Here is a 26340-nt window from a genome sequence, read left to right as displayed (position 1 = left end):
AAAACGCTACTATAGGTCCTTCATATATAGATATATATATATATATATATATATATATATTTTAAAAAATTTGGTTGGATTTTTTTTAAAGGACCTATAGTGGTGTTTATGAAACGTTGCTATAGGCCTAGCGTTTAAAAACGCCACTACAGAGCCCCCGAAAGTGGCTATAGATATGCCTATAGCTACGTTTTTAGAAAATGTCACTATAGGGTACCTATAGTGGCATTTTTTGCAAATGCCACTAAAAAAATGCTGCCTATAGGTAGCTTTTTTTGTAGTGCTGAAAAGACTTTAGCAGCATCAAGGACTGTGCCTATAAAAAAATATTTAGCTTGAAATACTCGATTGGAGTGTTTTTATTTATCTTGCAGAAACCTCTAAATTTGTTTTCAAGCTTAGCCTGCCAAGCATAAAAGTTCTCTTTATTAATAATTTGTCATGGCATGGTTACAATATTTGATCTCAATATGGTTTGTGTAGGGTCATGTTTTTTAGGCCAAGCCCAAGATGCTTAGAACCTTAGACCAGTGAGCCCAATACAATGAATTTGTAGAGAGTGGGCCAAAGAGCTAGGCTTTAGTATATGGACAATGGTAATCACGGTGTTCTTCATGGATCGAGTTTACCAGAGGGGATTGCTCTTCGGCACGATTCGGGGAGCTTTTTCTGGTGCCTCTGGTGGGATGGGGGGTCTCAGCCCCACCCTTCTGTCTCCTACCCCTCCCTTTTTATAGTAATTTTTCTTCTTTTGAATGGGATTCCTTGAGTAGGTACTTGTCCCATCAGTCCTCCCCTCCAGTTGTTAGGAGTGGTTGTAAAGGCAGAAAAGCATGGCTATGTCAGGCACAAGGCACTAAATGCAGTAATGACAGCTTTTCCCTCTAACATTTCCATTTTCTCCACTGTCCCTTTCTGATTTAGTACTTTTCCTGTTCCGTGGAACGATTTGGAGTGTCACTACCAGTGGCAGGTTGTCTCCTTTATCCTTAGCTACATCCATGCCGAGGAGGATTCTCCACATCGCCAAGGAGGGGTTTTTCCTCCACATGGCTGAGGAGGGGTTTTCCTTGGGTTGGGCCCTCGGCCTAACGTAGACATTGACATGGGCCTACTGGTCTTTTAGCCCCCATAATAGCCTCTCAAAATCCTGCTGTCCGGCTCCTCGGACGGAGAGGAGGGTTTTGGTGTCATCGAGCCTCTGTCACGACTAGCCAAGTCTTGTCCTCCATTTAATGCCAGAGCCTCTTCGCTTGCCTGAGGTGCGTTCCTGACTGTGAGACATTCTTTTAGTTTATCCAAGCCGCGTTCTTGCCGTTTCAGTATACGAGGCGTGCTTTAATTAGGGCCCTTTCACGAGGTGACATAAATCCAACGGCTGAAGACTACTTTGGAATTTGAGCGAGATTTATCTCATTTGTAATTCCTTCTTGGAGATTTGGGGCGAATTGGTTGCCTCCAGATTTGTCCCCTATATAAGACGCATGGTGGGAGATCATTCATCTTTATTAACAAACCCTTGAGTTTTTCAGATTTCTAACTCCCCAAATGTTCCCAAAATCCCCATTATGAGAGTGACTGAGATTTAGGGAGTGAAATGGTCATGGTTAGGGTGAGGGTGAAGGAACAAAACCCCCCTTTAGAAGCCTTGGATGTCTCCGAGATTCAGAATGGCCCAGTCAGGGCAAGGGAGGCAAAGGTTGAAGATATTTCTCCCCCTCAACTGGATAAGAAAGGAGTCTCTCTTCGTTCAGCTAAAATCCGAAGTAGGTGTAGGTTGCATCAGATTTTTGGTGCGACACAATTGGGACTTTCATTCGGCGTCATGTGTCACGCATGCGAGGGTTTGGGTTTCCCATCACCGGTACCATCCCTACTTGTTCGATTGCTGCTAAAGCAATACTTGCTTGATTGTTGCTAGAGCAAGTATGGGGATTTGGCGTTCTTGCTTCTTCTTCTTTTCCACTGCCGGTACCATCTAGACTTGCTTGGTTGCTGCTAGAGCAAGGTCATGGATCGGGCGCCTCCGCTTCTTCTTCTCTTCCACTATTGGTGCCATCCGTACTTGCTCTATTTCTGTTGGAGCTAGATTGAGGATTCATTGTTCCCGTGTGCCACTCTTTTTTTTATTTTTTATTTTTTATTTATTATAGCTAGCTTCTGATATAGGCTTGTCTAAGTCTTTTTATGTACATTGTACATTTCATTTATCTAATAAAAAAGTGATTTTATTTCATTTTGCGTATCCTTTCTTTCCTGCAATAATTGTTTTATGAATGGATGTGCTGGTGTCTTTTCTTCTGAATAGTACTTAGAACTGATGCCATTAATGGTAAAGAGTCGTCACTTTGAACCTATCAAAACTAACGGGTACAGCAACGTCGACTTTAAGTAGGTTAATTATATAAGACTAATCAGGAAAAACAACCACATGTTCTGTGCTGCAAATAGAGTGATCGCCCGAGGACATGTAACCTAAAGTAAGCTGTCTGAGGGGATCACCGGGTAATAGGGTTTTTTTTTTTTTTTTTTGACAATATTTATAGCTTTAACTTGCTTTAGGCGTCTGGTTCAAGGACCGAGGCATGGTTGAACTTAGCTTGAACGTTTAGAATGGTAACATCGCGTGTTAGTTTCCACAAAGCCTGAGGTCTGAGGGTCACGCAAGACCTTCGTCTCATCTAGGATTTAGGTTCTTGGAGTGTCTAGTTTTCCTATAGGTTTGAGTCCGTAGACCATGCAAGACCTTGGTTCTATCTAGCACTTAGGCTTTTGGAGTGACTAGCTTCCCCATAGGTTTGAGTTCGAGGACCATGAAAGACTTTGGTTCTGTCTAGCACTTAGGCTTTTAGAGTGACTAGTTTCCCCATAGGTTTGAGTCCGAGGACCATGGAAGACCTTAGTTCTGTCTAGCATTTAGGCTTTTGGAGTGACTAGTTTCCTTATAGGTTTGAGTTCGAGGACCATGCAAGACCTTGGTTCTGTCTAGCACTTAAACTTTTGGAGTGACTAGTTTTCTCATAGGTTTGAATTCGAGTACCATGCAAGACCTTGGTTCTGTCTAGCACTTAGACTTTTAGAGTGACTAGTTTTCCCATAGGTTTGAGTCCAAGGACCATGCAAGACCTTGGTTCTGTCTAGCACTTAGCTTTTGGAGTGTCTATTTTCCCATAGGTTTGAGTCCGAGGACCATGCAAGACCTTGGTTCTGTCTAGCACTTAGACTTTTGGAGTGACTAGTTTCCCCATAGGTTTGAGTCCGAGGACCATGCAAGACCTTGGTTCTGTCTAGCACTTAGGCTTTTAGTTTGACCCTCAGCTTCTTTCTCCGAAGGGGATTCAGCGGACTAGACTACTAGGCCTATGAGAATTAGCCCCTTGTCAAGTGCACGGGGCACACATCTGATGTCAGAAGCCCCTAGGACTACGTTTCTCTTAGCAACCCTTCCTACATAATCAACGCTTCGAAGTGTGGGCCTGAGTGGAAGCTGAGTTACGACAATGACGGTGTGTTTTAAGAAATAATGGGGAGGCTTTCGTGTAGCTTATACCATCGCCACAATGGTCTTCCTGAGGGACTCCTACTGGCAGGAGCTTGATCCCACCGTGATTAGCCATTGCACTTACTAACGCACAAGCTCTCCCTACAGACGGCGCCGATTGTAGGGTCACGTTTTTCAAGCCAGACCCAAGATGCTTGGGACCTTAGACCAGTGAGCCCGGTACAATGAATTTGTAGAGAGTGGGCCAAAGAGCTAGGCTTTAGTGTATGGACAACAGTAATCATGATGTTCTTCATGGATCGAGTTTACCAAAGGGGATTGCTTCTCGGCACGATCTAGGGAGCTTTTTCTGGTGCCTCTGGTGGGACTTGTCCCATCAGCCCTCCACTCCAGTTGTTGGGAGTGGTTGTAAAGGTAGAAAAGTATGGCTATGTCAGGCACAAGGCACTGAATGCAGTCATGGCAGCTTTTCCCTCTAACATTTCCATTTTCTCTGTTGTTCCTTTATGCTTTAGTACTTTTCCTGTTCCGTGGAACTATTTGGAGTGTCACTACCAGTGGTAGGTTGTCTCCTTTATCCTCGGCTACATCCATGCCGAGGAGGATTCTCCACATCGCCGAGGAGGGGTTTTTTTCTCCCCATGGCCGAGGAGGGGTTTTCCTTGGGCTGGGCCCTTGGCCCAACGTAGACATTGACATGGGTCTACTGGTCTTTTAACCCCCACAGTTTGCAATGATATTATGCTTTCGGTTGTGGGCATAGTTAATTATTAGAATCAAACCGAATAATGAACAGTTAAGGGAGTGGTATAATGGTTCACTTGGTCAATCATTGGGTTATTGGTCTCAACTAATATGTAAACAAATTAATGAATACATAAAAAAGAACAAATTATAAAAAAATGACATGGTATTTTATTTAAATATAAATATACAATTATATTAAATATTGAATTTTTTTTTTAAATTTATTCAAATATAGAATTTGATTTTATATATATATATATATATATATATAGAAAAATGGCTGCAAATAAGACACTTTAATTAATCTTTTTAAGTTCTTTGAGTTTAAAAGGAAAAAGACTTAAAATCACATAAATAAAAGTTCAAGATTGAAAGGAAAATACGGTTATTTGTTCTTAATAACTTAACATTAAAAAAACGAAATTATTCAAATAAAATAGTATGGTTCGTATTTTTCTATAGAACCCCTTCGGTTTTTTATGGTTTGATATATTTTCTTGCCATTTTGTTTTTGGGATAATAAAGGCGTAACTTTATTAAGACAAAGATAAAAACATTACATCTTAAGGCAGAGTTGACTCAATCCGATTATACCATATACTCCATGCCACCATGATCACAAGCTCCAAAATTTCTTCCCCCAGTTGTTGCTCAAATTTCAAGTGCCACAAGAGATTGATAAACTCAAGGAATGTCCCGTGAGTATCAAATCGAATTCCAATGAGTTTTCACACTTCTCGAGCTCTTTCACAATCCTAGAAAATATGATCACTCCTCTCTGGCTCAAAACCACACACTACACACAGAGGATCCTCAGTAATCTTCCTTCGGTATAAGTTATCCTTCGTTGGCATTATGTTTTTACTATCTCTTTGAGCAAATGACCTAACCTTGTTTGGAATATGAAGCTGCAACAAATTTTTCCATTTTTTTTTCTTGATTTTGCACATTGGATGAACCCCTAGCAGATCCAACACTCCCTAATGCCACTGCTAATCTATGTGCACTCTTAACCGTGTAATTCCCCTTTGGTGTGTACGCCCATACCATCCGGTCAGTAGGCAATCTCATACTTGAGGGAATACTCAGTATGGCTGAAGCATCATCGGGTGAAAAAATTTCTTTAATAATTGCTGAATTCCAGGCTCAAGTATAAGGGTTAATGAGAAGTGATACTGTCACATCCAATGGAATATCCATAGTCCTGGAGGTAACAGTGAAGGTAGATATGTAACCACTTATACTTCAAGATATTAAGAGAAAGCCCATTACCCACTTGCCATCTATACCCCTTTTGAACAAGAGATTATGCTGCCATGATACTTCTCAATGCATAGGAGGCGTGGCTTCCCATCTCTACAGGTAAAAAAATCACCATTTGGGAAATAACGAGCCTTGAAGATTATATACCAGTGAATTTGTAGCTGTTTGTAGGGGCCAGCCTTGTTTAGCCAACCACGCTAAATTGAAGGCCTTTAAATTGCGAAAACCCAAACCACTTTCCACCTTAGGCATACACATCTTCTCCCAACTAAGCCATGTCATTTTATTCTTGTCATTAGCTTGTCCCCACCAAAATGTACACATCATACTAGCCATCTCATCACAAAGATTGTTAGGAAGCTTAAACATGCTCATGGTATATGTTGGCACCTGCTTGAGCAACAGGTTTAATCAAAATTTCCTTCCCAGCCTGGAAAGCAAATTTTCTTTCCAACCTGATAATTTAATGTTCTTGCCAATTTGTAGTTCTTTCCATATTGATTAGGAATTTTGTATAGTTCACTCATTTAACAATTCAACTTCTGGCTTGGGTATGGTTTTGATAACTATGATTACTTGTTCTTGTTTATGGAAAAAAAAAAATTGGTAGGCTAAATGTGATAGTAGATGAGCATTTTTCATATACCATGTAAGTTAGATGTGAATTATTCAGTGTTTTTACTGTGTCTATAACAGGATTGACAGGATATAAGTGAGTACTGCATGGCAGTTGGTAGACTACTAAAATTCCCACGTTCGAAAATCTCAAAACTAGAAGATTTCTACTCAGTTTCGAGAAAGGAGTTTGCCCGCCCCTTGTGGCCAAGAAGGACCGACGATGGTGAAAGGTAAGGGTTTGAACAATTCCGAGATTAATTAGAGACTTAGATTACTTGGCCCTCAGGCCAAGTAACTACTAGAATTTTCTTTTTAAAGAAATGGTAGAAATTACAATCCGGCTTGGGAAAGGAAAGGCACACCGCCATGGCCAATGAATATAAATATATATATATACACACACATTATTACATATAGTTTTCTTCATTGTGCTGTTTGTACGTACGTACCTTCTGCAACAGTAGCCAAGGCCTCCTGCTTCAAGTTTTTCAGAGAAATCTTGGGTATGTCTTACTTCTCTTATTCTGTCTGTTGATTTTTGGTTCTCTCTTTTTTCTTACTGTTTGATTGACACAAATATAAATTGATGGAAAAACGTTAGATTGCCATGTTTACTCTCTACTCTCTAATCATAGTATATAACCATGTTTACTCTCTATTCTCAGTACTGTATGATTGCCACTAATAGATGGATGGAAAAACCTTTGACCATCATTATGAAATCATGCTCCAATTATATATTATAATCTGTTTTACATCAAGTACTGTAATATTGTTTAAAGTCACGTCACTTATAACTTAAATTCAATACTAATTTAATTAAATAATAATAATGTCAACATCAAGTTACACTTAATGTAATAATTTTTTGGTAAAAATTATCTGGTTCATATATATCATGTAGGCAGGAGCACCTTGAGAGATCATTGACCTGAAACAATGAAGCCGAATTCAATGAAAGTTTCCAATACTATCATGTCTTCCCTTGGCAGCAATTGTAAGCTGAAAAGAAGTCCTGGCTGTCATGACTTGCACAAGTTATTAGACCTGTATGTTGAACAGGAAAAGAACGAGGGTAGGAGTACTAGCACTGGTGATGATGTGAATGTTAATGCTTCTTATTCTTCATCTGTTATTGACAATTACCAAGATGGGAATGCTTCAACTTTCGACTTCAGTAAGATATCTGAGGCCCTGAATGATGCAAAGGACAATGCTAATGCTTCTTCATCTGATGCCAACAAAGATGTGACTACTACTACTACTTACCTGAAACTCCCTGAATTCAGTAAGCTCTCGGAGGCACTTGTGGACACGGAAACACAAGAAGCTCTGGTGGGATTAAAGCTTTTCCATGTACCTGTGTTGAGATATACGCATTATTTTCGAAGACATTCAACTTCTTGGTAAGTCGGCGTGGAACTGAGCAAATAAGGCTCAGTATTTTTTGCCCAGAGAAGTTTTACTTATTACATATTCATGGTAGGATGCTCTAGTTTGATTCTTTGGAGCCCAATTTTGTGATTTAATATTCCTGTGCTTAATTTTAGGACACATTAATTTGCTTCTTTTATTAGGACAGTAAGTATATTCATCTTGATGATGCCAATGCTGTGAGTTTGATCATAAAAGTTACCTCTTTTAATCGTTTTCTTGGCATGCGGTAAGTTTTTAACGAAATTGCCTATACTTTTATTATTCTTATCAACCCTGCTTGGTTTCTTGGGACTGGGTGATATTTCATTGCAATCAATTATGGAAAAGTACCACGAGCTATAGATGCTTCATAATATTCGTTCAATTTAATCTTAATACAGTATCTCCTTTTATTTTTCACTTTGTTTGAAATTTGAATATACTTTGTTGTAGGTCAATTTGGTTTGGGGACCATATTATGCATTCCGTTATTGGTTCTGCTAACTTATTAATCAAAAGTAGCTTTTAAACCCATGCAAATGCACGGGAATTATATAAGTACATGTATTTTAAGGTTCTTGGAAAAAACAAATACATCTATTTTCAACAAAATAGAAATAAAAATGATGAAAATTTTGTAAGAGTCCACAAATAAATTTTTGTACATAAAAATAATTAGAATCCGAAAAAGCAAATATATTCAAATAATTTTAGGTAAATATTTGGAGAAACATTTTGTTTCAAAAGTCGTACTTAAATAAATTTAATTAAATGAGTATGTAGCTAATGCAATTGATTTAATACCCAGCAAAAAAAAATGCAATTGATTTAATAAATTTTAAAAAATAACACTTGGTATGAATTTCAAATTTAAAATGTATATAGCACTTAGTATGCTATCCATAAAAATATGTGCTGTCTTACAAATAGATTTTCTTTTAAGCCTATTCTAAACAACTAAAATTATAACATCAACTATGATGGAGAGAAAAATATTTCTAGCAATTGAAAAAAAAAAAAAAAAATCCAACTAAAGAGAATGGTGTGATCATCCTTCCTTGGAAGCAAATTGGTGGAGAAGCAAGATTGTTGTCCATCTTCGTCTTAATACTTCTTCAACTAAAGAAATTGAACCCATGAACCTAAGTTTAATAGGGGAAAAAAAAAATCAAAGAGATTTAGGCATCAAATTTAGCACTAACTTTGATAAGACAATTTTAATTATAAAAATACAAACCAACCTCGAGAGTATCTCATCATCTCCCAATCTAAATAAAACTTGCTTAATTTAATGTGCATAATAGTGGATGACAAAATCTTTAATTTACGCAATGGTGAAAGACTAATGATTCCATAATGACATAAGACTTGATATGTTATATTAAACTTTACCTTGAAACTACCCAACTACTCATCTAAGCCCTTTTTTTCACTAACAAAATAAACATTTCCAAGATGCATGATACTAAGAAAAAGTATGTAGTCCTTTCCTTACCTTGCATAGACTATAGAAGTACCTTTAAATTTTAAATGTAAATATAATGTAAAGTGAAAAGTTCATCCTAGCAGTTTGATGTCATATTTGCATATTACTTGACTTGACAAAGAATTTTGGGATCACCAATAGCACCTGCACTCACCCAGTCATGAATTTGTTTGTTTTCAAAAAGTTTCTCAAGCTATTTGCCGGTTGAGAGCAAAAAAACACTTAGAATTCCCATATGCTTCAAGAGTTACAAAATAAATAATAGATACAAAGGGAAAATTAAGGTTTTTTTGAACTTTCCATTTAATTTAGTAGCTCTTCTCAAATAGTAGCCAAAGGTCTTATAAGTCAAGGATGACTGATTTGCATTAACATGTGGGGGAAAATATATCATTTTAAATACAAAATTCCTGAAAAGAGTCAACTGAGGTGCTAGAAGCCACGTTAATGATTGGTTTGCCAAAAAAAATGTACAATGATCATCATATATAATTTTGAGTATAACTTTGCTTTAATAATGGGGAAAAAAAAATCCAAAGCCAAAGTAATTCTTCAATCTCTTTGATGGTTTGAGGGAGAGAAACTTAAATGCCATGAACATAATGTATATTGCTTTTGGATTAGATTAAATGCCATGAACACCACAATTGACAAACAACAACAACAACAATAGAGATACTCTATAATGTGCGCCATCAAGATTGATAGGAAAATCATACATTCTTATCAACTTCAATCGGTTTCTCTAACAACACAAATTAATCAATAGACTATGGATGTTATATATAAGTAACAACATCAAAATAGGAACTTGGTGCTTCTTTCCACTTTTTTACCAATATGTGTGTGTACACAATGTTATTCACCTTTCAAGCATATGTGAAAATAACAACCATTTGAATGATAAAAAGTAAACCGTTGCATTTCCTAATAGAGTTATTAGTTCTATTAATTCTTTTCATTATTATTTCAAGTTCCTTGATTTTAATATTATCGACAGACCTATCTTCAATCAATTCTTTTCACTACAAAATGATTATAGTTTTATTACTATTATTAGGCAAACATCAATGCTCGAATGAAAAGCTTAATTTTTTTCAATTAAAAAAAAGTAATTGAAAACTATAGGCACTGACTTAATCTTATCAGCTTCTTCCTGTAGTTTCCTCAACAATAATGCTTAATAAACTCAATCCAGTTCCTTTTAATTTTGTTTTAGAATAACCCAAACATAACCTTTTCTATCCCAAGTTCTTTGCAAGATTTCATTGAACACCTAGTACTCATTTTAATAACCGATGAACCCAATTGCTAATACAAGTCCCCAACCAAAAAAAAAAATTCTAATTGAAACAAATTAGTCAACATTTATAAGGTTCATCCACTTCTTCTAGATCTCCCTTTTGTTTAATTTTTCTTCCTTCTTCTTTTTTTTTTTTTTTTTTAATGGAAGTTCACTCAACATTCTCAAATTTGTTTTCAATATGCAACATTAAGAAGTAGGAAAGCAACAACAAAGCAACATTGATCACATGAATAAGGACCTAAATAGGCTTGCTCTTGTGACTGCATTAGTAAGTCATGTTTTAAATGAAAAGAAGTAACTACATAAACTGAGGAATCAACACAGAACATGTAAGGAAACCAAATGATTTAATTGATTAAATAGCTGTATGTTATAGCAAAAAGAGTGTTGAAACTACAACCAATCAACCAAAAAAAAAAACTAAATAATGAATTTTCTATAAATTGATATATATATACAAAATATAGAGATGAAGGATAATAATGCAACAACACTCATCAGGTTGCAAAGGTAAGCACTGATTAATCACATCAAGTGCAACAACAGAAACAGAAAGCTACATGATAATTTTTGGAATCTCGCAGAGAAAACAATATCGTATTTCCACATAACTATCAAAATTTGAACCACGGGACCCTCAGAACCTCTCTAAGGAGCATAAATGATTCAGGCAAAATTTCTACTTATAATCACCTGTCTGACATGATGAACAGTAGCTTTTTGCTGATTGGTTTCCCTTAGTCTTTCAATAGATTGAAACTTCCCTTCCAAACACCCTTCATGCATAACCATCAGTTTATAGGCTACCTACATAGTTAGAGAAAGTTCACAAACCCTAACACTCAATAGTAGATATTACCCTTATATTCAAATGAATAAGCAGAGACCTAGTTTAGACATGCTTGCACAGGAAATTGATGACATGCATTGCACAGAAAATTGATGACATGCTTGCATTCCAAAACCAATGGGCCAATGCCCCTATTGTAAACATGTTTGATGCAAAACAAAATGTCCTAGCCTAAAATTCACTTTGGAAGTTAATAAAAGTTAACTAAGGATTATCTCAAAACTCGCAACACTAATATCAGGTGATAAAATGGTCCAACAGTAGCAAATGGAATAGAAAGAATAAGACATAAACAAATGAAATAGCATAAATTAAGAATGGAATATTTGTTGTTGCAAGGAAGGAACAGTACAAATCTAACCCAAAAAACTAAAACCCAACCAAAAAACCTAAACCCTAAAACTAAGCCATAAAAGAAATTGTTATCCTCAAACCCAACCTATTTAGCACATCTTCTTTCTATTTGCTTCAAAATAAAGCATAACATTAATCTACCATATGCTTCTACCAATTTTATAGTAATATTCCCTCATGTATAATCATTTCCATTATGCTTCGAAGTATTGATGATGTCTCACCTATAATTTCCCATGCAAAATATTAGCACAAAAAACGAAACTCCCAAATCAAAGCATTAAAACATAAAAACATATGGAAAATACTAAAGGTATTACCAATTTTACAACAAAAAGCTTACACAACTTATATCAATAAATAAAAAATAAAAAATAAAAAAATTTTAAGTGAGCGCAGTTCATGAATTTGCCCATCCATTATAGCGGTGACTCCAATTTTTCAAAAGCCTCATCTGATATGTTGGATTTATGAATGCAATATTATACGAACTATGAACATTTCAATTTAATAAGCAACCAAATAGGTTCAAGAGATACACCTCAAAATGGAAACATGAAAAGTTCAGATTTACATAAATAAACCCAAATGCGCAAGAGTATTTTATGTATTAGTCATGTTAAAACATGTAAAGTTCATTAATCATAGGAATGCTTTCTATAAAATACAATAAAATTTTAGAAGTAGGAAATTACAATTTAATTGAGTGTGAAATCAACAATAGATAAACTCTAATTAGATCAATGTTATATCATAAAAATTCTTATATAGTTGTATAAATCAACTTAACATAAATGTTATATCATAAAAGTTTAGCAATAAGTTGCTCTTGTACCCTATTTGATGAGAATGCAAATTGTCATATTTTTCTCTCTTAATGTTTAGTATTTTATATTTGTTTGGTGCCTAAATGTACTCATTATTCTTATATGGAGGCGTTAAGTGCAAAATGTAGCTAATTGGGCGATTCTGGACAGCTTTGATATCACTTCGTAATCTGGGCATACCTCTCTCATACAAGCTCAGATTGAGATGATTCAAGATGATATGGAACGCCAAGACAACGCTCTACAACTTTCATGTTTTGAGTTTTGAGAGATACGGGATGAATCAAGGTCTAAATCGGGCTTGAAGTTGCTGCACCGGCACTGCTGACGTTCTGGAATGTTCCTTTGCCTGCAATTCTAATACGCAAATCTGATTGGGTTTCTTTTCAGAAGCTTCCAGATCTGGTGCATGAAATTTCCTGCTGAAAAACACCACTGTCCTAGTTATATTAGGACTTTGTTTTATTTTTAATATTTTTCCTTAATTAGTTAGATTTGGATATTATTATTGAGAATATTTTTAGGAGATTTTGTAGGCTTGGGAAAGGGGGAATTTGTAGGCTTGGGAAAGGGAGAATATTATTATTGAGAATATTTTTAGGAGATTTTGTAGATTTTGTAGGCTTAGGATGTTCTAGAATGTTCATTTGCCTACAATGTTCCTTAATGCGCATCTAACTCCCTCAGGGGGGAAACCGTTGTCTAATCCCTCTCTTTACAGATGCTTGGTTGGCAGCCTAGTTTATCTCACTGTTACTCGTACAGACATTTCCTATGATGTTCACCAAGTGAGCCAGTATCTGTCTGCTCCAAGATCAACTCACTATGCTGCTGTTCTGCGCATTCTTCGATACCTAAAGGGCACTCTCTTCCATGGTCTTTTCTACTCTGCTCAGTCTCCTCTTATTCTCCGTGTATTTTCTGATGTTGATTGGGTAGGAGATCCCACTAATCGCAGGTCCACCACTGATTATTGCTTTCTTCTTGGTTCTTCTCTGATTTCTTGGCAAAGTAAGAAACAAACTCATATGGCCCACTCCAGTACTAAAGCATAATATTGTGCCCTTGCTGATATCACATCTGAGCTCCTTTGGCTACGATGGCTTCTCAAAGACTTAAGTGTGTCTACATCCTCTGCTACTTCTCTTCATTGTGAAAGCCAGAGTGTCATTCAAATTGCTCACAATGATGTCTTCCATGAACGGACTAAACACATCATGATTGATTGTCATTTTATCCGTTTTCATCTTGTCCATGGTGCTCTCAAGCTGATCTTAGTCTCCTCTAAAGATCAATTTGCAGATATCTTCACGAAGTCACATCCTAAAGGACGCCTTCGTACTTTGGTTGACAACCTCAAGTTGGTCTCACATCCACCTTGAGTTTGAGGGGGGCTGCTAACTTATATAGTGTTATGGGCTTTAGGCCCAACTAGATTACTTGTATAGAACAAATTCTTGTACTACACTCTTACTTGTATTGTACTTATATGCCTCCTCTATAAAGGCACTCATGTATATTCTTTCATTAAGAAATACAATACAATCATTCGATATTTCTAACACTCAAAAACAACACCTACGAAACAAAGACAAAGAAAACCCTAAGAGAGTACTGGTGTGATACCGGCCAAAAACCCTTCAAAAGTTAAGTTAGAGAACTTTCACCACTCTAGAGTGCCAGAGTTGGGGGAATTATGCGTACCTTGGTTTGTGAGGATTTTTATAATAGCATGGGGTTGAGATTCGTTTCTTGGCTTAGAAGATATTTCCTTGTGGGAGAGATCTTCTTTAATTTATGTATCTTACGGGATCTTTTCCTTGTAGGACTCTCTTAATTAGGGCTAAGCATAGGGCATAAGATATTTCCTTATATGCTTATGCGTGGAGGTCAAGTCATGTCAACCTCATCAAAGGTTCACTTATCCTCTTAAGCTTCCCCCCATCAACTTCATATCTTGTCAATATATTCTAATAGTCTCATTCAAATGTTTGTTGTCTTCAGGGTGCAACCGTCAGCTTTGAGGTGGAACCGTCGACTTTCACTCTATCGTTGTCAAGTCGTGAATGTGCAAGCAAGGTTGACAAGTTCATTAGGATTGTTGCTTCAACCTAATATGGACGACTTCATCAAAACCACATAATTATCCTTATCAGTTTCAAGGGGTGATGAAGTTACGAAATCAGTATTGGTGGAGGCTGGTTCCCAGCCCCGCCAGCCACAATGAGTATCCTATGATGGAACTATTGTGAACTTGGAAACCGATAGATAGTTCAAGAGCTCTAGGACATTGTATGGGCACAAGATCCTGCAGTGGTGTTTTTAGTTGAAACATGGCTAGATAAGACAAGACTAGTGTATTTGTGACAAATTGCAGATGGGAAACTATTTTTGGGTTTCAAAAATTACAGGGGGGGGTGGTTCTTTTTTGGAAGCAGGATGTAAAGTTAGATGTTAAGTCATCATCCTTAAATCATATTGATGCTCTGATCAATAAAAGGAGGGAAGATACTTGGAGATTCATAGGTTTTTATGGGGTGTCGGAGACACACTTGAGGATGGAGTCATGAAATATGTTAAGAGATCTTTATCATTGTTTCTTGGTTCCATGGTTATGTGCGGGTAATTTTAATGAGATAACAAAAACTCATGAAGAAAAAAGGGGGAAGGTTAAGACCTTATAATCGGATGAAAATTTTTCATGATGCTTTAGCTGAATGTGGACTCATGGATTTGGGCTTCGTGGGGAGTAAGTTTACATTGTTTAAAAAATTTTCAAATGGGATTGTTGTGTGGAAAAGGTTGGATAGCTATGGGAACTACAGACTAGTTTGAATGTTTCCCTGCTATTACAATTATCATGCTAGAGTGTGGTTCCTCAGATCATAAACCTTTAATTATACATCCTTGCGGGCTACCTATGAAGCCAAATAAACCTTGGAGGTTCAAACAAATTTGGCTAGAAGATGATGGCTACCATGATACTGTGGCATTAGCTTGGAGTGATAGTGTGAAGGGCACACCGATGGGTGTAAACAACTCATTTTTGTACAATGTTAATAAATTTTGGTACCCAACTCCAATGATGAGCTTGACATATGCCAACCAAGGGTAATTAAAGAGTTCACAATAATTTGGAAGTAATCACAATTCAAAAGTGCTCAAATCGCTTTGAAATCAATATTGAAAAATGACATTTGCTCATTATTTTCACCATAAATATTTATCAACAAATAATTTTTGAGTGAGGTTTATTTCATTGGAAATTAGGCATCCTGGGTTTCAATTTAAAAACAAAATTTGCCTAATTTTGATTTATATTGAGTAAGTTATAATCATTTGAAGTTAGGCCATGAAAATTGTTAGGAGTTAGGGTATACGTATGCATGAATTGAGGGTGCGTAGAAAGATGCATATGCAGGCTAATTTTTTAGGCAGTGGAACTTCATTTTTAAGGGGCCCAAAACATCACTCTTTGATGTGGGCTGGCTTTGGCCTCCATCTTCTCTAAAACCATATTTTCTCTTTCCAAAACCCTGACACAACACCTAAGCATGTTTTTGATGAAGAAAAAAGCCCTTTTTAGTTAATTAAAAGGCAGAAAGTTTATTTTCCAAATTGTTTTTTGAAACCCTTTTCTAAACCTTTTGTTCTTGAGTTGTGATTACTAACCATTGTTGTGTTCTTTGATTATTCTTGTCCTCTCAAACTAATCTTTGTGTTGTAGGCACTAAGGGATCAGTTAAATAATCCTAAACTCATAATCTCAAGCAAGGTGAGTGTTCTTCCTATGAACTCCTCCATTGCTTAATATGATTCACATGAGTTTCTTGATGTAGTTTCTCTATTTGTTATATTTGATTTGTTTGATGTTTTTAATTAAGTTTGATATTTTAATATGATCTTGGGTTGATTATAATCTATTTTGTTGTTCTTGTTTTGTCTTTTTAGTTTCTATGTAAGTTTATCATGTTTATTTATTTTATGTGGGTTTAGTATACTTATTTGATTTTGTTTCATGTTTATTTGCTTAGATTGATGTTTGTTTTATTTTCTTTATGTTAGTTTAGCGTTTAGGGTTCTAATATGCTTGTTTGATTTCTATTTTAATATCTTTAAATGATTAAATTAATGAAAATGTAATTTTTTAAATCTGTGCTAAAGGATGCATACGCATCATCGAGTATGAGTGCGCATGGTTCAACCATATGTACGCATAGTTGAGTATGCATACATAGGCCGAACCCATATTAGGGTAAAATCTTATTTTTATTTGTTTTAATCATTTTTCACATGTAATTTGATTTTGTTTGAATATGTTTAGGTTAATTAATTGTGTTTAATTATTTTCCATGTTTATTTGAATCTTTTTACCATGTTTGGTTTATTTTATAATCTTTCCTTATAATTGTGATTTAATTGTTATCTTTCCCTTTTTAGTATTTGTTTGATTGTGTTTTATTTGTTTCCTTTTATATTGTGATGTGATCTTTAACATGTTGTGTGTGTTATTTTCTTAAGTGCATGATGTATGTTTAGGTTAAGGACTAAGGATTAAGGCTCTCTTAACAAACTCTTTAATTAAATATGCCCTAGCAACACATAATAAAAGCCAGCCCATAAGCTGGGTGGTCTTAAGTGCTTAACACCTTCCCAAGCCATACCCAAACTTCGGACCCATAATCTAGTATGCAAGTCCATGTATGTAAGTGATTGGCCCAAAAGGCCCAATATGGTTCCTAGACCTAATCTAGTTGGCAACTCCATTTTTTGTCCGCCACGATCCACTCGGCCAAGGCGTACTCCCTTGCACCCACAATGGGTAAGGTGGTAAAGAAGCTAGGTAAATGTCAGGAAAAGCTTCAATGGTGGAGTAAAAGGTGCTTTGGAAACATTACAACTGGAAAAGAGAGAGAGAGAGAGAGAGAGAGAGACTCTTGAGAAGAGCGAAAGAGTTGGCTATGGGTGGTAATGGTGTGGAGATGATGATGGGACTTAAGGATGAGATTTTGGCACTACTGATGGAGGAAAAAATGTGGCAGGAAATTTCAAAAACACATTGGTTAAAGTTGGGGGATAAGAATACTAGCTATTTTCATAGTAAGGCATCACAAAGATATAGAAGAAATAAGATTTTCGGTCTTTTTTTGAGATGCTAGAGGGAGTATGTGTCACAACTGTTGGAAAATTAATACCAGGCCTTATTCACTTCATCAAACCCAAATGAGATTAATGAGGCAATTCGACATACATCTAAGGTGGTATCAGATGACATGAATAATTTGCTTGTGGAGGATTAGAGTTAAGGCAGCTTTGAAACAAATGGCACCTTTAAAAGCTCCTAGACCAGATGGAATGTCTCTGGTTTTTTATCAACACTGTTGGCCTAGTATTGGAGGTGACATTATAGATTCAGTTCTCTCCTGTTTAAATTAGGGCAAAGTCCTTCCAGGTTTGAATCATACATTTTTACTCTTTTACCTAAAGTAAAAAATCCTGAGAAAGTGTCTGATTTTTTACCTATAGCTCTTTGTAATCTTTTGTATAAAATTATATCAAAAGTGCTAACAAATAGATTAAAAAAGGTTTTTCCTGTAATTATTTCTGAGTCTCAAAGTGCCTTCCAGTCTGACAAGGCCATCTCAAATAATATTTTAGTGGCTTTTGAAACTTTGCATCACATGAAATAAAAAAAGAAGGGGAAAACGGGGTTTATGACTATGAAATTAGATATGAGTAAGGCATATGATAGGGTGGAATAGAAGTTCTTGGAAAAAATTATGGAGAGAATGAGTTTTCATTTGAGGCGGATTGAATGGATTGTAGAATGCATTAGTTCTGTATCTTTTTCTATCATGGTAAATGGAGAACCAAGAGGTCATGTTGTTCCTTCTAGGGGCTTAAGGTAAGGGGGTCCTTAATCCCCTTATCTTTTTCTTCTATGTTCTGAAGGTTTAAATGGTTTGATTCAACATGTTGTTAATGGAGGGAGAATTCAAGGTTTTTCTCTTTGTAGAGGTGAACCAAAAAGGTTCTCACTTGTTCTTTGCAGATGATAGCTTATTATTTTGTCTAGCTCAAATGGGAGATATCCAAACTATACAGAGTATTCTGTAAGTATATGACAGAGCTTCTAGACAACAAATAAATACAGACAAGACTACACTCTTCTTTGGTAAATTTATAAGTGAGATGGTAAAAAATTCTATCAAGGGTCGTCTTGGAGTGCCAAAGATTAAACAATATGAAAAGTATTTGGGGTTGCCAACAGTGGTTGGAAAAAATAGAAGAGCAAGCTTGAATTACATAAAAGATAGAGCGTGAGGAAAATTGCAAGGTTGGAAGAAAAAGCTTTTGTCTCAAGCTGGAAAGGAAGTGCTATTGAAGGTAATTGTACAGGCCATCCCCACCTTTGCCATGGGATGTTTTAAACTTCCTTTAGGACTATGTAGGGACATTGAGATTCTAATCAGAAAATTTTGGTGGGGACAATGCAGTGAAAGGCGGAAAATACATTGGAAAAATTGGGAGACTCTCAACCAAAGTAGGAAGGCGGTATGGGTTTTAAGGAATTAAATAAATTTAATGATGCTATGTTGGCGAAATAGGTATGGAGACTTATTTATGATGCTGATTCGTTATTCTATTGTGTTTTAAGTCAAAATATTTTCCAAATGGTAATATTTTTTATGCAAAACAAGCCTCGGGTTCTTATGCCTGGAAGAGTATTTTGAAGGCGAGAAGGGTAGTTTTGTTGGGTGCTAAATGGAGGGTGGGGGATGAAAGTCCATTAGAGTTTATACAGATTGTTGGTTACTAGGAAACTCAAGTGGAAAAATTATATAAAACCCTTCAGGACTTGGTAGTGAGAGAAGAGCTTCAGAATTGATAGATGTGGATACGAGTTGTTAGAAGACTTGGCTGATTGATACCCTTTTTCTTCCTTTTGAAGCCCAAAGTATTAAGTCGATTCCTTTATGTGTTGTATCCTTGCCCGATTATTTGTATTGGCCCGAGGGAAAGGAATGGTGTTTATTTGGTAAAATCAAGTTATAAGATGCAACAAAAGGAAAAAGTGATAGAATCTCAAAATTGAACAAATAAGAATGGATCAAACTTCAAAAATTGAAGATGAAGAAACAGATGATGATAATATACCCCTCAACAAGATTTACAAGCATCGCCACACTGCAAAAACAAAGCATTGAAGAAGAAAAAAAAACAAGATTTCGCAATAAAACTCTTTATTACATCACATAATAAAGATTAATAATATGAAATGAATTAATAAGTTTTTATCATATTTTATTATACAATATTACTCCAAAGTTTTTTTTTTTTTTTTTGAATTTTTATTGCTTATTACTTGAACAAAATATTTATAATGGATTTGTTTGTGCAATTTATAATTATTGCTTCTTATGATGAACTCATTACTAACAAAGTTTTATAACAAATATGCTATTATATATGTACAACATTCTCCAAAAATAAATTACATAAAGTATTACAACATTATCCGTGCATTGTATAGGCAGCTTACTAGTACTAACTAAATGTAGAAAGTTACCACATGTCATTGTAGTATGCTTTAAAAAGGAACATGTGTCATCGTAGTATGTATTCACATCCAACTTTTATATATATACTAGTAAGTTGTCCGTTCGATGCATGGATAATGTTGTAATGTTTTATGTAAAAAATATTTTGGAGAATTTTGTACATATATTATAACATACTAGCATTTAACCCGCGCAATGCACGAGATCATTTTATGAATTAGAAAACAATCAAGTTAATATAACAATACATTAAAATTCAAAATTCATCAAAGGCATGTTGTACAGCCCCTCATTCCTACCTGTAGGAATGCTATCTATAAAATACAATATCACTCCATTTAAAATCAACTCCAATTATCTTTTATAGAATTTAAAAATATATATATCCTATGTTACAATGGTGTCCATCTAGAAACAAAATATGAAGCACATAGTGAGCATCATATGTCATTGAAAACACACAGGCACCAACCCAAAGCAAATTAACCACAAACTAAAGCCCTTTTATGTTGGGGCGATATATATATTTTTTAATAATAAGTTTTGGGTTTATAGAGATAAAACATAGCCTTAACTCACAGCACATACTTTGAAAACATTCTATTTTTTCACCCTTCAATTTCCAATGAAAAGTGAAAAAACAGAATGTTTTCCCATGTTAATATGTCAAGCTTACCACACCAATGAACCAAGCTCATCTAAGTAAAACAACTTCAAATTGTTAACTACATGCTAGATCCAAATGCAATGGACAGAGTTAGAACTTAGAATTAGTGGAGTCAACACCAAAAGTGAACTCTGGAACAAATCTAAACTTCCTATACAAATTGAATCAAGATGTAACTAAGCAAATGAATTACTAGGTGGTTTGAAACTGAAGCATGAGCAACAATTAACTTTAAAAACCAACCCCAAATAGCAAACCCACCCAAAAACTGAATGCACAATTCAATATACTTGTATAAAATTAAATATACAAAAATAAAAATCTATAAACTTACCTAACACTAGCATCACCAATATATCAATTGGCATACCAATCAAAATGTGCATAACCAAGCATTCTAGCCATAACAACTGGGACAATGCACTTCATCTTGATTTCAGGCCTCATCATACCTATCAACACCACACCAATACCATTATTGATTGTCCCATAAGTAGCTCTCATACCTAAAAGACCAAAAATCTAACCCAAAACAGACTAAAAATTAACACAATCCCTTCCAAAAACAAAGCAGCTACTTCTTTTTTCTCTCCCTAACTCTTGCAATTTTGTGGTTCTATTAGTCTAACTTAAACAACCTAAGATTGAAAATTGCATTAAGATTGAAAATAGTATGACACAAAACATAGAAATTAGCAGAGATCAAAATACTTGTAGCAAGTAAGCTGTTTAATAGAATTTGCAAATTACAAATTTCTCAAATAAGCGTTAAAACCAAATAATGCTCAAGTAGAAATTATCCATCAAAAGAATAATGCCTCCTAAAAAAAAACTTACCATAGATATAGGATGGCAAGATGCAGAGAAATAAGTTTCAAAGAATAAAATGCCCATTGTTCCTAATTTCCTATTTCTTTGCCAAGTTTGCATTCTATTACATATTCGAATATATATTTTATACATGTTCGAATATATATATTTTTTAAAAATCAATAGAAATAAAGGGGAAAATCCCTAAACTTACCATTAAATTATGATATTCATTGTAATGCAATTACATACCTCAATCACTGTGATTTGTGAACTCTTTGACCTTTACATCACAACCCCAGGAAAAATAATTAAAAAAAGAAGCCCTCAAAGAACTTGAAAAACAATGAAATAAAAAGAACATAGGGAATCAAATTATATAGAGGAGCAACATGTGATAAATAACACCTAGTATGAATTTGAAATTAAATACATAGATAACTATCACAATCAAATTTATAAAATGATTGGATTATAGTATATTTATGAACTACATCAATAACTAATAAGCTGAATTTTTGAAAAAAAAAAAAAATTTGGTTCAATGAACAAAGCAACTTAAATTATTGATAATGGGGAGATATCTGATAGAATTTCGAAAACAATAATTAATTAGAAATAGATAAAAATAAATAGGTTTAGAAAGTATAATTACAACTATAATTTCCAAAACAATATGCTTCTTAAAAATATATTTATTTCAAGTATATTATAAGCAACTAAAGTGGTTGGTAACATCCCCTGTGATGGATACAAAATATTAGCCAAAAAAAGAAAGTTAAAAAGAGAATGATGAGAATAACCTTGGAAGAAATTTGGTGGAGAAGGCAACTTGGTTGTTGTCAGCTTCATGTTCTTTGTCTTAAAACTTCTTCATCTGAGAAGAAATAGATCAAACGAAGCTATAATTTAGATCAAATGAAGCTAATTTATCCAAAATGAGGCTAAATTAAAACTGCAAATATTCAAGAAGTTTAGACATCAAATTTAACACCAACTTTGATAAGACAATAACAATTATAAAAATTTCAGTCTAATCTCAAGAAAATTTCCTCAGGAGCAAAATAGTTGTAGAACCCAAATGATATGTTTCCCATATTATATTCAACAAATTCCAAGTGGGAAAAATTCATCTAAAAAGTGTGATGCACTTCTAAAAAGCTTGACAAAAATTAAGATTGTATCCATCAACTTCTAAAATAAATTTATACAATACCGGATAAAAACCACATAAAAGAAACTATAAAGAGCTTTCTCTCTCTCTCTCTCTCTCTTTAATATTGAAGAATAACGTACAATATGATCAAATTTAAGGCTCCATTTCCGTCCATATAAAAAATTATATAACTCAACCAAAATATAAGCATTTAAAGCCCATAGGGATTCTCTATGAAATAATTTATTTTACTGTTCTCATAGAATGCAATAGGAATAATGATTTTATAGCCATAAGCAGAGGTGCATAAATCATAATTACTCATCCGTCCTCCATAAAATTCATTAATTTATACATACATGGATAAATGCTGCAGTGTATATAAACATGTTAACCACGGTGAACACTGATGTGAAACATATGTTAAAGTAATAACATGAAGTAACATCTTTTTATCTACTAAAAAGAATTGCATTTAACTTTTCAATTAGAATTGCTTAAAATACTAATGGCATTTGCTAATTATTTGCATGCTACATCAATAAAAAATTTCAATTAACATAACATTTATCCTCGACTCCTCAAATTGTAGATGACTTCAATAAAACAAAACTCAGTTGAAGTTAAATAGGGGCACCACTAATTGTCCTTGAGCGAAACAAATTGAAGTTACATGATACTCAAAAAAAATTTCCATTAACATAACATTTATCTTCGACTCCACAAATTGCAAATAATTTCAATAAAACAAAAAAAGGAAGTACCAACTCACTTTTAGTTAAATTGTGACAGCACTAAATGTCAATAACGAAATTGAAAAGAAGAAATTGTTGGACTTAGGAAAGTGCTAATTGCATATGTTGCTTGCAATTAGCTTTCACTGTTTCAATGTTTTAAAGCATAAAACTCCACCATAGGTGATTTATCTGTACGGGCATGTCACTCACATAATTCTTATGGAAAAAATGACTAAAATTTGCACAATAATTGAAAAGAAAAAAAAATTGAACAAAACTGAAACCAATAAATTAATAGTCCTTTTTTGCTTAGTTGTTTCTACAAACAAAACTAAGTTTGAGTGCTTTCAAAGAAACTAACTATCACTACTTGATATAAAAAGAAATCAGAAACCTTGATATTAGAGACATGTACCTCACCATCTTTGTTTGAGACCCCAACATTGCCATTCACATCCAGTGGAGTGATATCCCTCTACTTGTGAACAACAAACACAGACATCAAAACACATCAAATTGTGCCCATGACTAAAGTGATTGTACCTATACAAAATAAAATTGACATTAAGTCCTTAACATCAACACAATAAGCAAAAAAATAATAATAAATCAAAGAGCATTAAAAAGATCCATGCATTCTACTTTTACTACTTCCATTACTACTTAGAACCAACTTAGCTTCTTCCTCAGTTAGACTTTGTTCCACGTGGAGATTTATATAACAGTAAAGTAAAATCACAAAAGTTAAAGCTAAAGGGTAATTTCATCCTATTATTCATTTCTATTCGGGGCTGGCAAAATGAAATAGGAGGTATGTTATCAAAAACAAATTCTATAAAAAGAAGAAAAAGAAGAGCAAAACACCTAGACATTTTAACAAACACTTTGCATTCAGATACCCTAAATAAAACAACTTCTAACCAAAATCCCTCAAACCCAAATCTAACCCACCTGTTTAAACTAATTAAACAAAATTACTCCTAATTGAAAACCTAGATCATAACAGCATCCCTCAAAGAGATCCGCGTTAATGATTCTAAAATACCTAGATAAGGAAAAAGCCCAATTGTCATTTCTTATTCCTACCCTGTTCGTGTGGATTATATTTTTTTCTAGAATAATCTATTGCTCTATTTTTAACCAAACACCATAAATAGACACCCAGACATCAATTTAACCAAATACCCAAAACAAAACCAAACCTAACTCAAATACCTTAATCAGAAGTATAACCCATAAATTTAAATAAAAAAGAATCGAGCCAAATTATAAAAACTTGATCATAATTAATGCACAAACTGAAAAGCAAAGAGAAAAACTAACCGGTAGAGAATTGAAAGACATTCTCTGATTGCAAACTATGGATACATGGGAATCGGAAGTTTTTGATTTTTTCTTTTTTTTTTTCCTTTTAATCGGGTTGATTGGGACTGAGGCTTTACTTCCAACCACTTGATTTTTTCCCCGCAGTACATGGGTGGAGGCTGAGCAATGGCTAAGGTTTTTGCTTTTAAGGAAGACAGAGAAAAGAATTGAATTTTTCAAGGGAGAAGGAGAATTGGAACGAAAGAGACTGTGTGTCTGCAGTTCTGGTGGTTGGAGTATGGCGAGGGAACAGGCGAATGCAAGAAACTCTATGACTTACGATTACAAACTCTGTTCTCTATTTCTTTGTATAGTAAGCCTTTGTTTTCATTGTATTTTGGCCGGTTAGATTTGTTTTTATATTGAGCGGTATTAAACAGTGTTTTAGTGTAACCCAAACAGTATAATTTATCGTTTTTTAACTTATACGTGGCTAAATTTTAGATGAGCATTTTTCCTACATGGTAGCACATCCTTAATTGTAGGAAAAAGCTTTTGCTATTATATTATATGATTTGTTATACAACTTTTTAGTAATGAGTTCATCATAAGAAGCAACAATTATAAATTGCACACACATATCCATTATAATTATTCAATTCAAGTAATTAGCAATATAAAAAACAACTTTAGAGTAATATTGTATAATAAAATTTGATAAAAAAAAACATATTAATGCATTCCATATTATTGATCTTTATTATGTGATGTAATAAAGAGTTTCAAAAATTTTTTTTTTTTTTTTCTGTTTCTTCAATGCTTTGTTATTGCGCTATGGCAATACTTGTAAAGCTTGTTGAGGGGTATGTTATCATCATCCGTTTCTTCATCTTCAACGTTTGAAGTTTGGTCCATCCATATTTGTTCAATTCTTGAGCTTTCATCACTTTTTCCTTTTGTTGCATCATTTGTGTTAATCACTAATGAATTGGCACCGGATGATTCTTGACTGGATCTTACAAAGTTTGGACTTGCGGATTTGTTGTTGCTAAGATTTTTCATAGGTATTTGCACCTATATTAAATTTCAGTGATGTGACAATTTTTTGTTAATTTAGGACTAGTGTAGCAAAAAAATTAATATAGCATATTGGATTGTGTATATATTTGTTTCTTCCATGCCTTTTTGTCATATGAAGGTGCATCAAAAATCTTAACAACTATGTAATTTTCAAAACCATACTTTAGATTAAATTCATTCAAATTAAGTAGGAAAATGCATTTTTTTCTTAAATTTTCTTCAAATCATGTGGAATTCCTTCTCCAATATCAATCTGCATATGAGGAATATATTATATATATATATATATATATAGTTTCAAAATATTTTAATAATTTAAATAAGTTGTTCCTAGATTTGTTTTTCAACAAGATCTCTTGCAGATTTATGTTGGATTTTCTCAGCATCTCGATCAAATATCATAAAATTTGTTTTGTCAGTTGCATAAAAAATTTCAATTTGAAACTTTAATTTGAATCTTGTATCTAAACTAGTTTGGAATTGTATATTATTAGTTATAGAGAAATGAAAATATTATAAATATTTGGAGAGTTTGTAGTTCATGTGAGTGCCTCTAACCTTGGGATAGGGATATTTGTTTTTGTTTCACATTTTGCACACCAAAATGATCTAGATTGTGGTTTGACTTGCTTTCCACAAAGCACCCATGAAATA

General features: G+C 34.3%; 1 protein-coding gene and 1 long non-coding RNA gene across 4 annotated transcripts; one reads left to right on the top strand and one right to left on the bottom strand.

The window, feature by feature from the left end:
* Positions 1–7014: 7014 nt before the first annotated feature.
* Positions 7015–8108, top strand: LOC115987841. Its single transcript, XM_031111447.1, has one exon. The coding sequence runs from the start codon at positions 7070–7072 to the stop codon at positions 7538–7540; it is 471 nt and encodes a 156-aa protein (XP_030967307.1). The 5' UTR covers positions 7015–7069; the 3' UTR covers positions 7541–8108.
* Positions 8109–8403: 295 nt separating this feature from the next.
* Positions 8404–24996, bottom strand: LOC115986516. 3 transcript variants are annotated; one of them, XR_004090760.1, is made up of 7 exons: positions 24625–24996; positions 23717–23844; positions 22212–22285; positions 21661–21691; positions 20933–21050; positions 11032–11145; positions 8404–8688 (listed from the first exon to the last, which is right to left on the bottom strand). It is a non-coding gene; the product is annotated as an uncharacterized LOC115986516 (long non-coding RNA). The 3 variants fall into 3 exon arrangements; XR_004090759.1 differs by lacking the exon at positions 21661–21691; XR_004090761.1 differs by lacking the exon at positions 21661–21691 and having other exon boundaries at positions 23722–23844.
* Between the last annotated feature and the right edge of the window lie 1344 nt (positions 24997–26340).

The sequence above is a fragment of the Quercus lobata genome, chromosome 4 (genome assembly GCF_001633185.2).
Source record: "Quercus lobata isolate SW786 chromosome 4, ValleyOak3.0 Primary Assembly, whole genome shotgun sequence".
Lineage (NCBI taxonomy): Eukaryota > Viridiplantae > Streptophyta > Magnoliopsida > Fagales > Fagaceae > Quercus > Quercus lobata.
This window is presented reverse-complemented; position numbering and strand designations above follow the sequence as displayed.